The sequence below is a fragment of the Notamacropus eugenii genome, chromosome 6 (genome assembly GCF_028372415.1).
Source record: "Notamacropus eugenii isolate mMacEug1 chromosome 6, mMacEug1.pri_v2, whole genome shotgun sequence".
Lineage (NCBI taxonomy): Eukaryota > Metazoa > Chordata > Mammalia > Diprotodontia > Macropodidae > Notamacropus > Notamacropus eugenii.
Genome location: NC_092877.1, coordinates 214051116 through 214068344, shown reverse-complemented (window position 1 = coordinate 214068344; position 17229 = coordinate 214051116). Strand labels below are relative to the sequence as shown.

The following is a 17229-nucleotide window of genomic DNA, read 5'->3' as shown; positions in this document are numbered from 1 at the left end:
AAATCTATATAGTCCTTAAAGATTTGCAAAGCTCTTTACATATATTATGTCATTTGTTCTTTACAGTTCAAGTAACTTGCCCAGTTCCACAAATCTTTTAAGTTTTCAAGGCAGGATTTGAACCCTGGACAATTCTGACTCAGTACAGAGGTGACCACCTAAGTTTCCATATGTTATAGCTCATTTGTGATGGTACTACATTAAGTGGCTGAGCTCTATATGGGTTACCATATTAGTCATGTTGGTGGGCAGATTTCTAAATATTCTATATTGTCTGTACATTTTAAATGCAGTTTGTCTTTCTATTGCTTTTTGCAGAATTTTATTGGTAATATATAGAGATCCCAATTTCTGTTGTTTTATTTTATATCCTACAACTTTCCCAAAATTGTCTGATGTTCCAACTAGGTTTTTTTTAGTCAACTCTCTAGAGTAATCTAAGTAATTTATCATATCATTGCATAAAGTTATAGTTTGTTTCTCCATTGCCTATGCTTATTTCTTCCATTTCTTTTTTGTCTTATTAGCATAACTACCATTTTTAATACAATCCTGAATTATAATCGATAATGGACAAACTTGCTTTACCTTTGATTTTACTAGAAAGGTTTCTAGCTTATCTTTATATTATGTCATATATACCATATTATACAGATAATGCCTGCTTTTGGTTTAAGATAGATATTACTTATCATTTTAAGAAAGGTTTCATTTTTTCCTGTTTTTTTACTTGTAAAAGAAATGGGTTTTGTATTTTGTCAAAAGGATTTTCTGCCTCTATTAAAATAAGTGTATGATTTCTGTCATTTTTTGTCATTGATATGGTTGATTGATTCAGCCTTGTCATAGTGTATGATCTTTGTGATATATTGTTGAAATATCCTTGGTGGAATTTCAGTTAAGATTTTTGTATCAATATTCATCAGGGAAATTGGTCTATAGCTTTCTTTATCTCTTTTGGCTTTCCTTGGTTTAAGCATCAAGACCACATTTGTGTCACAGAAAAGAATTTGATGCAATTCCTTCTTTACCTTTGTTTTTATTCTTCAAACAGTTTATGTAGTACTAGAATTAATTGTTCTTTAAATGTTGGTGGATTTCAATTGGAAATTCATCTGTTAATATGATCAATTATCATATCCCTTTTAAATGTCATAATAAATATACAATTCTCAAGATTAATAAGTATCATCCTCCCATATAGGAATGTAAACAGTTTGCCCATATTGAATAACATTTTCCCCCCTGTTTACCTTCTTATGCCTCTCTTGAGTCTTGTATTTGAAAATCAAATTTTCTATTGAGCTCTGGCCTTTTCATCAAAGAGGTCTGGAAATCCCTTATTTTATTGAATGTTCATCTCCTTGCCTGAAATATTACACTCAATTTTTCTGGGTAGTTGATCCTTGGTTGTAGTCCAAGCTCCTTTGCCTTACAGAATATCATATTCCAAGCCCTCCAATTTTTTAATGTAGAAGCTGCAAGGTCCTGTGTGATCCTGACTATAGTTTCTTGATATTTGAATTGTTTTTTTTTCTGGCTGCTTGCAGTATTTTCTCCTTAACTTGATAGTTCTGGAATTTGTCAACAAAATTGCTTGGCATTTTCAATTTGGGATCTCTTTCAGGAGGTGATTGGTAGATTCTTTTGATGACTATTTTGCCCTCTGGACCTAGGACATCAGGGCAATTTTCCTTGATGATTTCTTGGAAGATATTGTCCAGGCTCTTTTTTTCATAATAAATATACCAATATTTATTGGTAAACCAATAATTTTTAGATTTTTTTCTCTCCTGAATCTCCCTCCACCTCAGTGAATCCAAATTAGGTCTTCCTTGGAATTTATTCAGTGGCCCATATATCCTATTTTAATAGCTATCAAAGCTTTATTTTCTTCCTATATTAAATAACTTCAACTTCCCAAGCTACCCAACATGTCAAGGAATCAAAAATAATATGGCAGTGCCCCTCCAGACTAACTCTTTTCTTGCACTCATTTCACATACATATCTGGTTCTATCTTGTCATTTATACCTTCACAGCATCACTGATATATGCTCTCACACAACCTCTTCTATTTTAGAGGCTATCCTCAGCTCATGCCTGCTTTATGAAAATAGCCTACTGGTTGAACTTGTAGCTCAAGCTTTCTCCATTCCAGTCCTTCATCCACACATTGCCAAAATGATTTGCCTAAAGTCCACGTCTGATTATTTTACCCTCACCCCAATTACTAAACTCCAGTGGCTCCACTGGCTCCCTATACTCTCCAGAATCTCTGAATTTAAAGCGTCTCACAACCTGATACCTCCTCACCTTCCCAGATTTTACATTTTACTCTCCTCCTCATACTTTAAAATTCACCTTCCTTTTTTATTCCCCCTCCACACAGTGAGCTCCATCTTCCAACTCTGTGGCTTTTCAAAGGCTGTCCCTTCTGCTTGACATGCTTTCCCTTCTCATTTCTGTCTACTGACTTCCCTGGCATCCTTTATTATTTAGCTGAAGTGTGAACTTGTCCAGGGGGGGCTTCTCTAGTCTTCACCCTTCCCAGTCCCAACATTCTCCAAGTGCCTTCCTCCAGAAATTATCTTCCACCTATTCTGTATATATCTTGTATGACTACATCTTGTAATTTCTTCCTATATAGTTGTTTGCATGTTGTCTCCCCCACTAGAATGAGAGATCCTCTAAGTCAAGAGCTATCTTTTTTCTTCCTTTCTTTACATCCCCAATATTTAGCTCAGTGTCTGGCACATAGTAAACACTTAATAAATGTTTGCCAAATAGCTGAAAGACTGGAAGATCACTCCTAGAAATAATCATAGGATTCAACAGTACAAAAAAAGCTAAGGAATTACCAAAGAATAATAGTTATGTGACAGAATAAAAATAAAAACTAACATATTTATAATACTACATGCCAGATACTATGTTAAGTGTTTTGCCATCATTATCTCATTTGATCCTCACACAACCCTGCAAAGTTGGTACTATTATTATTTCCATTTTATAGATGAGAAAACTGAGTCTCAGATTAAGTGACTTGCCCACAGTGACACAACTAGTAAGTGTCTGAAGCCATATTTATTTCTCTGACTCTATCCCAAGTGCTCTATGGATTTCATCACCTAACTGCCACAGAAGAAGGAAATTTGTGATTCAACAATGACTTCTTCCTATGCTGATGCAGCAGGGAACAAATTTAAGGAGCTAGAGAATATCATTCATGGATTCCTTAAACCACATGACAGAGATAGCTGTTTGGGAAATGTATTAGAAGGGAAACAGATAAAGATTATTCCAGTCATAGTAAGACATGACTCCAATGTCTAGATCTCTTGCATATTTCTCATTTATCTTTGCTTTTATGCATCTGAAGACTGATTCTCTAGGAGAAGTTACAGAGACCATTATGGTGTGGTGTGGTATATATGTAAGTTTGTGCATCTTTGTGTGTGTGTGTGTGTGTGTGTGTGTGTGCAAATCTGTATATGCTGTCTCTCTGATTCTACAATTATATGTTTAGCTACTACAGAACCAAGACTATACTGCAGATAGAGCTGAGTACGTAAGAATGAGTTTTGGATCCAGATATACAGCTTCATATCAGAATTCAGGTAGTGAGCTCACTCAGCCTGTTCTTAAAGAGGAATTCCCTCACATTGTTCAAAAGACATTTTCCTCATCTAGCCATATGAATTTGTATCTCACAAAGAAATAATAATCCTTGGGGGAAGAGAAAGGGAGAAACTTAAATTGATTAGATAGATAGATGAATGGATAGATATAAATGCAAAGTAAAGTTATCTCTTCTACATCACAAATTTCCTCATTGTGGTTTCAACATATCATGGTTTTAGTATGTCATGGATTGGCATAAGAAATTATTGTAGTATTTCATATTATTTTTATTTCCTTTTTATTTTTCTTTATTTTTACTTAACATTGGCCTATATATAGCCTATGACCAAATACTCAACCCAAATTTTACAGTAAGGTACTGTATATATTCCATAAAAGAAAAAAAAAATCAGACCTTCCTTCTCTGGTATGAAGGGAGGGTCAAAAAAATTTACATGGGTTTTTCAGATCCCAGAGGCACTACTCCCCTAATCCCCATGATATGGAAGGGACAACTATGCTTTTGTTGTCCCAGATTTCCAATCTCTGCCCCATTTTAGGATCAGAGAATATATGGAGTATATTTTTGTTTTGGGGATAACTCACAGCTAGGCACCAGGTTCTCTTCAAGACAAACAGTCGAAAAGTGCAAGAGAAACCTTTAAAAGAAAATTAAATGGTCCTTGAGAGCAGGAACTATATCTTTTTTCCATATTTGTACTGCTAGTACCTAGCTGAATGCTTTGGTCATACTGGGTATTTCATATTTCTTAATGATTATTGAAGAAATCTTAGCACTATTTTGGTATGTCTCACTTCCATGTTGTGAGAATTGGTACCATTCTGTTGATCTGCCTGATTTTCTGAATTCTGGATTATTAATTGCATTGAAGAGTACTTTTCTTTCAATTTTCATCTAGATATTTTATATTCCCTCATCTCTAACGATACTACTTCATCTAGATATTACCTTGGCAATCCTGAGATTTTCTGTTCACCTTCCTCCATCTGATTGCTTGATGCTCCAATTCTGTCCTGAACTGACTATTCCTACACAGCTGTTTCCTGTGATTATATAACATATATGAATTATTACAGTGATAGTAATGGCTGACATTTTTTGTTTGTCTTAAATATTGAAAGCAATTCAAATACATTTAAAATGAGAGACAGCTTTAAAATCTGTCCACAAATGGCTACAGCATTGTTCCAGTAAAGGAAAAATGTATTTTGAAAGACATTTAAATAACTAGAAATTTTAATTTCTCATTGAGAACAAAGCATAATAGCTGGAGGAGATATTTATTTTTTAATTATTAGGCCAATTGGCTAATGTAAGGTTTGATTTGAATTTTGAAAACTCTTAATTCAACTGAAGATATATGTTTAAAACAAGCTATATTAAAATATGAAGTGAAAATTTTTATTTTGACTCATGTGAGAGCAATGACATACTTTTACCCCTATGGTCTAGTTGGTTTGGAACTCTCATATGTCTCCATTTCATCAAACACTTCTTTTAAAGTAGAGTTAATACTGCACTGCGTAATTGTTTTGTAAATGTTTTTTCTCTCTTTTTTTGTCACAATAGCTTTGTGTCAACATGACCAATGAGAAGATACACCAGTATATCAATGAAGTGCTTTTTCTACAAGAGCAAACAGAATGTGTACAAGAGGGAGTAACCATGGAAACAACATATTCTCCTAGTAACCAGACGGCAGCTTTGGATTTTTTTTTCCAGGTACCCTGCAAATCTACATGGAACAATTGGATATTTTTCAAGCACTAAAAATCTTAAAATAATAGAGATAAACTGCTTTCCTTTCAGTGAACTTTTTTCTTCTTCATCTACAAATCCTTGAATATATTTATTACCTTTCCAAATCTATTGAAGAACACACAACACCTTTTCCCGAAAGAACTCTTGGATAATTACCAATTTACTGAATGAGTAGTGGAAATATATGATCATCTTGTTATAAAAATGCTCAACTTTGGCTCCATCCCTAAAGAATCATCTTTTGGCACAGCTGCAAGCTCTTAATGTTCACAATTTATAATATAAACCCTAAGACTAGAGGAATCGTAAAACACATTCATAAGATTTCCTTAATACTCATAGTCAAAGGTTATATGAACTTCAATTGTGGAATATTAGCCAAGACTTTAAAACTAGGTGGAAAAAAATCTTAAAAAATAAAACGTGGTTTATTTCTCAGAATCAGATTTGTCCATTCTTCTTTGCTTAACTTCAGATTAGGTGCTAAGTGACTTTTTTCCTCAGTTTCCCCAACTAAATTGGGTAGATATCAATATTCACTGACCCATACATAAAGCTATTATGAGTATTTATAGATGGCATATCGAAATTGCTTGATGGTTCTTTGAAAAGGACACTATTCAGCTACTTTAGAGAGTATACTATTCATTACCCTTCCTTTATATAAAAATAGATGAAATAGATTCATAAAATCATTAAATTGTGGTGCTGGAAGGGACCCCAAGAAGGCACTCAGTCTATCTCCTTATCTTTAGATGGAACTACTCTTGAGCCATCTCAGAAAAAAGAAAAAAAAAAGGTATCTATTCCATTTTAAAAGAAAATCTGAAAAATCCCCAAAATTCTCATCTAAATTTCCCTGGTAAAATTTAATCAAATTGCCTCCCTCCTCTCCCACCTTAATATTAATGGATGACAGTTGTTTTTATCTCCTCCTTCCCCCCCCAATCTTATCCCTCTTTTCATCTGTCATTGTGTGTGTATATGTTGCCCAAGCCCACATTATATTCCCCAATTTATAGTCCTTATTCTTCAACTTAAGTTTCTTTGCCCCCACAAAAAATACTTTTTTTCTGTTTTCTACCACATAGTATATCTTTCCTACTTTAAATTGCACTACTGCCCCTCTTCCTATGGCTCACTATATATATATATATATGTATATATGTATATACATATATATATATATATATGTATGTATACACGTATATATTATGTATGTCTATATATACGTGATTCATAAGTTGACGTTTGATATGATGCCCTCTGATGCTATAGTCCATGCTCTTTCTATTATATTCTACTGCCTCTCATCAGTATGTAGATTATCCCAGAGCAAAGACAATATTCATAAGAGTTTATCTGGAGGGAAGATTGTTAAGAAGACAAGTTTGTCTCCTGATTTCCATGTAATTTTTGATATCCGGTATCTCTTTTGGCAAATTCTCTAGAACATCTCAATACATCATTCTTTCTCTTTCACTTTCTCTTCACTTACCTTCATTTCTACCATTTGAGACCTCATGATCTCCCAACTATACCAGTGATAACTTCCTTACTGGTCTCCATGTCTCTCTTCATTTTCTCCCTTTCCAATCCATTCTATACATAGCTGCCAAAATTATGTTTCTAATGTATGTCTAACTGTGACACTCTCTTATTCAAAGATTTCTATTGGAAAGGATCTTAGAGTAATGGTTAAAGGATTTTCAGTCATGAAAAATTGAGTTCAAATCCTACCCTAACCACTTGCAAGCTGTCTTCCCCTGGACAAGTCATTTTATCTCTCTCTCAGGTTCAATTTCCTCATCTGTAAAATGGGTGTAATAATAAAACGTACCTCACAAAGTTATTGTAATGATCAAATGATGTATGTCAAGCATTTTGCAAACCATGAAATTCTTTATAAATTTTTACTATAATTAGATACAGTGAGGGGCAGAAGGTATGTGTGTATACATGCATACATATATACACACACATACATGTATATATGTTTTTATATATTTATGGTACTGGGCTTGAAATTGATAAAACATGAGCTCATATCATACCCTCAGACACTTACCAGCTCCTGATGGAGTCAGGTAATGTCTCTCAGCTACAGTTTCCTCATCTGTAAAATATGAATAATGATATCGCCTTTTCTGTAGGGTTGTTGTGATCAAATGAAATTGCATGTACCCACACTGTCTATATGATTATTTTCTATATTGGTCCCTTATTATCTAAAAATAAAACACACACTTCTTAAACTAATATTCAAGGCCTTCTTAGATCTCTGTCCAATCTGTATTTTATAGGACTATAGAAATTTCAGGCTGCTCACTAGATTATTAATCCCTGTTTTACTTCTATCATGACCTGAAGATCAATTTATAAGCCAGATGTTCTCTTTGGTTACTGAATATCTGGTGCTGGCCATGATATCCTTGTCTCTAGTAACTGTCCCCTATGTATACTTGTGCCCTCTTCCCCTGCGCAAAGCCTTCCTTTGTTCAGGGTAAAATACATCCATAATAAAGGCCTGGTATGCTTATCTCCATTGGCTAATATGCCTTCCCTGTGGAAACCTTCCTAAAGAGCTTTCCAACCAGAATATTTGCTCCTTGTTCTCATCCATCACTCACCCAGGTGTGGCCTGTATTCATACAGGCTAACTCTAGTGCTTGAAATACACAGCTTCTGTCTTCACCTGCTGAAATGTTTCCCTTCCTTCACTTCTATGAATCTTTCTTAGTCTTTCATTCCTCTAGCTGAAAATCTCTGTCTCTCTTACTCTCGGTGTCGCTGTCTCTATCTCTTTCTCTCTCTCTCTTTCTCTCAAAAAAAAAAAAAAATCAGTACTTTATATTCTGAATTTCTCCTTTGCCCAAAGATCCTTGGTCACCTACACCTAGTACTTTGTGCCCTATTCCCACAATACTAGATAGCTCAGATAATTGGGAATATTATATAAATAATTACCATTAACTTTAGTTGACAGTCAAAGGGGACTCCTCTAATAAATACTTGCATTATGATAAGGTCCTCTGGAATTCTTAAAAGCCTTCAAGACCCAAAGGAATCACTCTATAAGGTGGAATATCAGCTGCTAAAACTGGATGGTACATGTGTGTTTGAAAGCCTCACATTAAACCTTGAAGACTGCTGCCTATTCAACCTATTCATGAATTCAACTATCTTTAGCCCTTGCTGGGAAAATGGCATGCTAAGGCTTTAACGTATGGACATTCACAAAATATATTAGATCTCTCTGCTCACTAAGTTACCATTATTTTTTATATCAATATTTAAAAAATCTGAGTTTCTAAATATGAGTATTTCAGAGAAGTAAGGAAGTCACACTCTGGGAAAGAGCTTCTCAGAACCAACTCAAGTTTGCTCTATAGAGGACAATCCATTACTGGGCATATACTCAACCAATTATCTTAATTTAAAAAGCCATTTTAAAATTTACTCCAGCGATTTTCCTGGGGACTCAATTGAGGGAGTAAAATGATATAAAACACTAGGTATAAAAGTTGTTCAACAGATGTCCAAACTATGTAGGCAGAATGGTATGCTAAATATGGGGGAGATGTTGGAGGCTGGGAAGTACTGTTAAGCAGCCCTTTCCAGTGATGCAGAATTAATTTTAGAACATCGGATACTGTAGTGCTTTAGTTCTTTCCTTTGGCAGTCACAAACGATCAGCCTTCTAATTTGAGATTTATAACTTTCTTCTGCACAGTTGCTTTTTCTAGGTCTGAACTGTGGAATGTCATAAAGGCACTTCCTACTTCCTACTGAGTGGGATTTTGTCACATAATCTTGAGACAGTCTTTTTTCTTTCTCATGTTTGTTGGTGGTGATTTCTTTCTTTCTTTTTTTACCTAATTGAAGTATGAAGTGCTTTGTTTGGGTTAGACCAAACTTCCATATATTAAAATAAACTGTCTTTCCTGACATAAACAACATTTTTTAAAAAATCTCATTTCGATGAGAACTCTTTAATCTGTAATCCCATTATTTTCAATGAAATGTGTCAGGATGAAATTCAATTCATAAAAATGTCTAAAAAGTCACTTCCTAGTACTAATTTTAAAAAAATGTCGTGGGTATGAGTACTTTCTTTGTCACAAAATATTAAACAATTTTTCTGTTTAACCAAAAAGTACCAAACTGAAGGGATTAGAGTAGAAGTGCTGCCTAAAACCTTTGTAAAGTATTGTTTCTTTTGCTTTTCAGAAGCCATCTGGATTTCTCTCTTTGTTGGATGAAGAAAGCCAAGTGCTTGGATCCCTGGAATCTAACCTTCCCAAAAGGCTGCAGTCTCTCTTAGAATCTTCCAACTCCAATGCAGTGTATTCTGCCAGTAAAGACGGGAATGGAAATGTGGCTCTCAAAGATCATTGTACCACCTTCACTATTATGCACTATGCAGGACGGGTAAGTCCAGTGAGCTGCAGGTGATGGATAAAGGACTAAGGGATCATTTTAGGATTGCCGTAACTTTTATAATACATAATTTTTATAAAGGAAAGGTGGGGAACAAATCAGATGCTTTGGGGAATGCATTTTGGACTTGCTAATTCTCAAAAGTCTTCCAAGACTAGGACCACTTTTATAGATGCAGAGTTAGAAGAAATCTTCAGAGTTATCTAGTCCAGTCTCTTTTTTATGGATGAAGAAAGTGAGGAACAGAAAGATGAAGGGACTTTTTTCAGGTCATATATTTTACAGAAGTGCCTAATTTGGGATGCAAACCAAAGCATACTGTGTCTCAATCCATTACTCTTTCCAATGCACCAGGATAAAATACTTCTTAGTTTGACCTAGAAGCCTTTGATATACAGTATATGATATTTTTATGAGTCTAAATATTGAGTTAATTCTACTTTCATTTTCTAAGCAAATATTTTTTAAAAGGAAAAGATAGCATATATATACATATATATTTGCATTAAAAAAAACATATTTTATCACTCATCCCCTGTATTTTGGCCAGACCAGTCTTTCTAAACCACAACTTTGTTCATGTTACCTTCTCCTCTACCCAAACTTTTAACTTTTCCAAATTGGATGAAGTCAGATTTCTTAGCCTTCACTTAAAGCCCTTGAAAATTCATCAATGCAGATTATGATCATCTTGATTAACTTACATAGTGTACATCTATAGTTAACCAATTTTGCAGTGAAATGTCTCTTTGGATTTAGATAGACTGATCTTCCAACAGCAGACAGTCAATTGTTGGGCATATCCATACTCTAAACATTTCTAGGGTGGTAGAACTGGCCATAGTTTATGCTACACTAGTATAGACTCTCAAAACTCATGTCCATGTTCCTTAAGATCATGGGATAATAGTTCTAGAGTTGGAAAGAACCAATGTAGTCCATCCATGCCACAGTGAGGTAGAAAAATTTACTGAAAGAAAAACAACACACACACATTAATAAGAGCAGGTGAATGAAACATCTAACCGAAGAGTGTGCCAACAAAAACCTTTCAAAAATTTTAGATAGTTGCATTTTTTTGTACCATGCATTAAAATGAAATCCCTAGGTGTTTGCTTTCCAGGTACTAAGGTTTCCATGATAATTAGATAAGTTAAAACATTTTGAAGATGGATTCCTAAAGGGGACTCAGTGGTTTGAGGTATGACTGTGGTCTTCTCTTTGAGCAGAGGAAGCACTGGTGTCAAAAATATAATGTAGAATGTGGCCCACAACACTCCCAGTGTGCCCAAAACCAAATTAAAATGTATTAGGAAACATTTCATAAAATAAATAATGATACAATAAAACAATAAAAATATTACATTTTAAAACTGAGTCAATATACAACCCACTGGCATCCTTATACATGGTTTGTTGGCCCCCGTTTCTGTTTGAGTTTGACACTACTGGACTAGAGAAACATTCCCTAACCCAAAATATATCATGGACTGGTAAAATATTTGAATTCTCTCCCACTACCAAATTTGTCCTCCTTAGTCTCAATACAGTATTTCTTAGCTTCACAGATAAAGATCAGAGCCAGAGTGATTGTGATAGGAGAGCAATCAGTTTTTTGTTTGTCTATTTTCCTTTTATAATAATAGATTTATAAAGTGAAGTATTTGGTTAGTAAATTTTAGGAAAGCAATAAAAATTTGTTAGAAATAATAATCATAGCTCACATTTATGTAACACTTTGAGTTCTACAAAGTGCTTTGTATGTTACCTATCCCCATGTTGTAAATAGGGAATCTGAAACACTCCAAACTAGGTAGTCTAGCCTCTAAGTTCAATACGTATCCATTGTGCTAACTGGATGTCTAGAGATGAGTTTTCACTCTATGCTTCTTTCAGTCTATACTTCTTTATTCTTTGAAATGTTATACTAAAAGTTTATCAAATAATTTTATTTTAAATTACTTCATCTTAAAATAGGTGGTCAACAGCACTGCCAGTAACAGGAAATGATTAATCCAAAGCCTAGGATGAACTGATCCATTGCTGAACTGTCTTGAAAAAATTCACTTCTTGTAAGCTCCTTCACACACACACACACACACACACACACACACACACGCATGCATGTACATATCTTTATCTATATATAGTTCATAGTGATGCAAAGAAGAGACTTCTTTAAAAAAAAATTAAGAACAGTATTTGAATTACAACTGAAATTCCTCCCCTTGGCACAACCCCAACAGATAATCTGACTTCCAAATATTTTTCAAAGTCTTATTTTGATCTTTTCCCCCTGCATGTACTGAACATTTAAGGCAAACAAAATTAGTTGTTCCTTTATTGTAATTATCTTAATGTGCTTGCAATTATTTGTATATGTCAACTTTCATAAACACGCCTTTTTTGCAATCTTTTTTTCTCATTAAGGCCTAGCTTAGTTACTGACTGCTCTATAAAACTTTCCCAGATTAACGCCTTATGAAATTATCTACACTTCCTCCAATCTCTCAAATTACCCTATTTGTCCTATCCTGTGAATTTAGTCACATTCTAAGCTGGAGAATCATTAATCTTGTACTTAGCAGATCCCACCACCCCAATGAGAATATGAGCTCTTTGCTAACAGGATATGTGTGCAATTTGTTTTTTCACTTTTGCCCAGTGCCTTACAAAGTGCTTTTACATGTAGCAGAAGCTTAAAAAAATATTTGTTGAACTAAGGAATGTTCCTAGACCCATTTCAATTTTAAATTCTCTTAGGAGCACAGTGTATTAATCAGTCTTCATTAAAGGTTTCTTTTTTAAGTGACAAAGAGGGTATACATGAAATACTAATTGTCCAAATTAATGAGAATGGAATTAAATTGAAGTCTTCTGGAGTGAATTTAAGAAGATTATGGGCTAGCCTCTTTCAAGGGGAGCCCTTAACATCCAGATAGTGATTTATATAATGGTTCAAGAATTAGATAATTGCAATCAGTTTTATTGGCAATTAAAAATAAGAATCATGAGGGGAAACAAAAGTGTAGTTTGGCAAAGACTGTTAACTATTACTATAGTTTTATTTTTCATCAAAGCTTTTTTGAGCTAATTGAAATCAAAAGCATTATTTTATTGCAAGGCTTCTAAAATTTAGTATTAGAGAAGAGGAGGAAAGCTATTCGTAGAGATAAGTAGTACCATCTGAGACCTTTCTTGACTATAAATGTGGGTCAAGGAAAAATAGCTTTTATTACGGCATAAAGTAGGGAGTGTAGGTTATAAGAGAAAGTATTCAGAGAATTCTAAGTTTCTTTGTTTTTAAATCAGTTTTTCAGGCACTTATTGCCACTTTTGCTTCCTAGGGTATTAAGGAAAGAGCTCAGTATTGTAGGAAGTTGTAAACTTCTCTTCATTTCCAGAAATGTTCTGTGAACCTCAAAACATTTTGACAGATTTTTATGATAAGATAGTGATAGGTTGTCAGTATGCATTCAAAGGAAACCCAGTTTTGGGAATGCTGTACAATAGGACATCACTTGTGCACTTCATTTCCTAGTCTCATAGTAGGGAGAGGCAGGTTCAATTGGTCCTGTCCAACTTATAAACTGAGAGATAGGGGCTGGAGCTATTCAAACGAGTTTATGGGAAGATCCAGAAACTCTTAAAATAATCTTTCTCTAACATGTGAAAATTCCGTTGTTATTTCTGCTGAATTCGATGATTCAGTTTAAATTCAGTTTAAAAGCTCCCAGACTGGTCACTGAGTGCATATCTTCCTCCCTTAAGGAACTGAAAAGACACTTTGGGTTAGAGATATCACCTCCAAGAAGTCTAGAACCACAAATGGCTTTTTGGATATCCTGATTCTTGATTGCTAGCTTCTATCCTAAGCCTCAGCTTAGACTAAGACTCAGCCTAAGACTGGGAAGAGAAATGCCTAGCTATCTGATTTTATTTCGTAGTTTTCTATATATTAAGTGCTTTGTTGTTCTGTCATTTAGTCGTGTCTGACTCTTCATGACTCTATGTCATGCTATGCCCTTCTATCCTCCACTATCTCTCAAAGTCTGCCCAAGCGCATTTTGTTGTTTGCATAACACTCTTTATCCCTCATCCTCCACTGTCTCCTTTTCATTTTGTCTTCAATCGTTCAAGTGCTACTTGAGTTTAAATCTCCTGGCACCATACTAAGCAATACAATCCAATAAAGATGTAGTATGCCTACTATGTGGTAGTAGTAGTGTGCCTAGTGTGTGCCAGAGACTATCCTAAGTGCTAAGGATACAATTAATAAAAAGGCAGACAGTCTTTACCCCCAAGGGGCTTTCGATGAGGTAGGAAAATGTGAGTGTGTGTGTGTGTGCATGGGTGTGTGTGTGTGTCTGTGTCTGTGTGTGATTGGGGGGACATCAGAGGGCATCTTCTCCTGTGGAGATAAAATCCGGCAGAGCAGCACATATAGAGTGGAATGAGCATATAGTAGGTGTTTAATCAATGCTTGTTGATGGATCCCCTAGAAGTGACATTTTGATGCTGGGTTTCTGAAAAGGGAATATATTTTTGTGCACCTATGGATTTTGTAATTTTATCTCTTTATCCTATTATAATCATTTTCATTGATTGTGTTTACAGAAAGCATGCACCCGTATTTCACACAAAAATATTTTCTTGAGAAAATCTGACTGAACAAAAATATTAAAAAAGTGATTGAGTTTCTTGAATGTCTTTTACTCCACTAATGTCCTTTTTCAGCATGGTCTGAATTTGGCAGTGGATTTTACCAATTTGTCTTATTAAAGTGTAAACTTCATAAGGACGCTATTAATCTTTGTGTCCACAAGTACCTATAGTCCCACAGTGTCTGACGCATAATAGACACTTAACATGCTGGTTGAATTGAATTTGTTAAATTAATATGCAAGATTGCCCAGGTATAATATTTTTATTCCAAATTAAGTTGGCAATAAGTTTTTCTTTCCTTTTTGTTAGTGTGTTTCTTTTCCTTAACATTTTAGTATTCATGAATGAATGAATGAAAAGCATTTATTGAATACTTAGTGTGAATCACTGTTCTAAAGGTTGAGAGTATGGATGACAAAGTGAAATAATTACTGCTCCCAAAAAACCCAGAGGGGGAGGCAATTATATGGGAGGTTTCCTCTTCCAGGCAGAAGGGAAGTCCAGCAACGTGAAGGACAAGTAATTTAGTTTGGCTGGAGTGTATAACGTATATAAGGCTAATATATGAACAAAACTCTTGTAGAATCACTTCCATTGACAAAACTAAATCCATTTCTGATGCTGAACTATTTGACAGTGCCAAGGACTTTGATGATGATAATACTTTCTGGACTTTTATAGTAGCTGTGCCTGCTGAGGGAGGCAGTAGGAATGGAATTGCTAGAAGAGACAGTTGCCAGGCCAATGACAGGGAAGGCCAATGGGAGAAGTAGTGTTGAGTGGTGTGTCTATGTGTTGGGAAAATAAGTATGGGCACAATGTTTCCCACTTCTATGTGCCCCACAATGATTACAACTATGCTGAATACATTAGTTGATCATTCTTTAGAAAAGAAGAGATTGAAAAATCATATTCATATGAAATCTTAGGAATCTTGTACATTTTTATTTGCCAGTGGTGTTGCCTGATAGCATCTTAGTTTGAAGAGATAAAGAATAATCTGCAGCATCATGTTATATTAAAAGTCTTTCTTTTCTGGTCAACACAAGAGACTAGAGTCAATCTCAGTAGAAATGTTTCTCTATATAATACCACACAGTTTGCACATCTCACTTTGGTGTATGTTCCTAGCACATAGCGTAGGACTTGGTCCATAGAAGGTGTTTAACACATACTTGTCTATTGCCTGAAAAGTCAGTCAAATCATATTTTTAAAATTACAAATTGTAAAGATAGACTTTTCCATTGCATTGACTTACTAGCTTGGGTGTTGTCTAACTACAGTGAGTCATCCTATATTTTCTCTTTAAAATTCAAGTTTATTCTTCTTAGTCCTTACATATTTTTACTAATTTTTCTTCCATAAAGAAACCACATTTGATATATTTTCTCTTTCTGATATTTTCCAATAGTGTACTTGAAATAGAGCCTGTTATGAACCCAATATATATTCATACCTGAGCTTTTTCTTACTAAATAAAAATGTATTGCTCTTGTATACTCTGTGTGTTTGTGTAATTTTTTGTGATGTATTTTTATTTCATTCTTTCTTTTTCCCTCTCATCATCCTCAACTAAGGCATGAAGTAGAACTCATAGGCACTTTGGGTTCTATGCATTAGTATCCATTTCTTTTCTGCATGCTTTCACATGAATCACCTCACTGAACTGTTAACTTAGCTATTGAAAATGATTTTAAGAAAGAATAATGTTTTATTTTTCATCCCTTCCTAAATTGCAAAATAACTGATTCCTTTTTCTTTAAAATAAAAGGACTACTTCTCCTGCAAAATGATTCTGAAACTTGTTTATTGATAATCTTATGACAACCAAATTTCCGAGTAACAGAAATCTTTGAGTTGTATCAGAGTAATCCTACACAATAAATGGCACATAGTAGGTATGCAACACAGTAAATTATCATCAAGGGATTATTTGATTTGACGAGTTTATCAAAATGCATCAAATTTCTTCATTTGAAATGAAAAAAACAAGTACAAGTTAGCATAGGTTCACAAAATATAAATGGTCCTTGATTATGTTCTTAGTTAGAGAGAAAAGGTTACAACAGAAAACCAGCAGATTGTGATCTCAGTCTTGAACTAGCAAAGATCAGTTTCTCCAGTATGGCTCCCAGAGGTGTGTGGTGCCTTCATGCTATAAAACAAGGAGCACAAGGAAACGAAACGCATAGGGACAACCATCTGTTTTTATTAGCATTTATGCTGCCTTTAGCAAAATAATAGATACTTAGGAGTTCCAATAACATCCAGTGGAAACAAGGCTTGGAGAGGAGATAAGGACTACCAGTTCTTCCCTATTTCCTGTTATATATCTGCCCCAATCCCTAACTCCTTTCAGGTTCCTAGACACTCCCTCTTCTTGGTGTGTACTCTATTATCTTGGGAAAGAGATGCAAACCCCCTCGGCAGCAAAATACTCTGCCCTCAAGTTTTAATTCCTCATTAACTTCCTCTCTTCCAGATTTGGGAAGAAGCATGACTCCTAGTAGCTTAGATGATTTCAGCCCACCTCACAAGCCAAGTCCAAGCCTTGCCAGAACTGTTATACCTGAAATTAAACATATTTCTTTTGTTTCCCTTTCTTTTTGATAGGACTACTTAACTGGCAGATTGGGACAATGCCATATGCATAGTATACTATGGTTTTAGCATGGATTTTTTTTTTTGAGGAAGGAGTTTCTCATAATATTTTTGT

The 17229-nt window shown here is 34.7% G+C and overlaps 1 protein-coding gene across 1 annotated transcript in view; it reads left to right on the top strand.

The window, feature by feature from the left end:
* The window catches only part of MYO16 (myosin XVI), an 884880-nt gene that overhangs the window by 656676 nt on the left and 210975 nt on the right, over positions 1-17229 (top strand). The window contains exons 24-25 of the mRNA XM_072621988.1: positions 5216-5368; positions 9638-9838. Of these exons, the coding sequence (XP_072478089.1) occupies positions 5216-5368; positions 9638-9838 (354 nt within the window). The remainder of the gene's footprint in view (positions 1-5215; positions 5369-9637; positions 9839-17229) is intronic.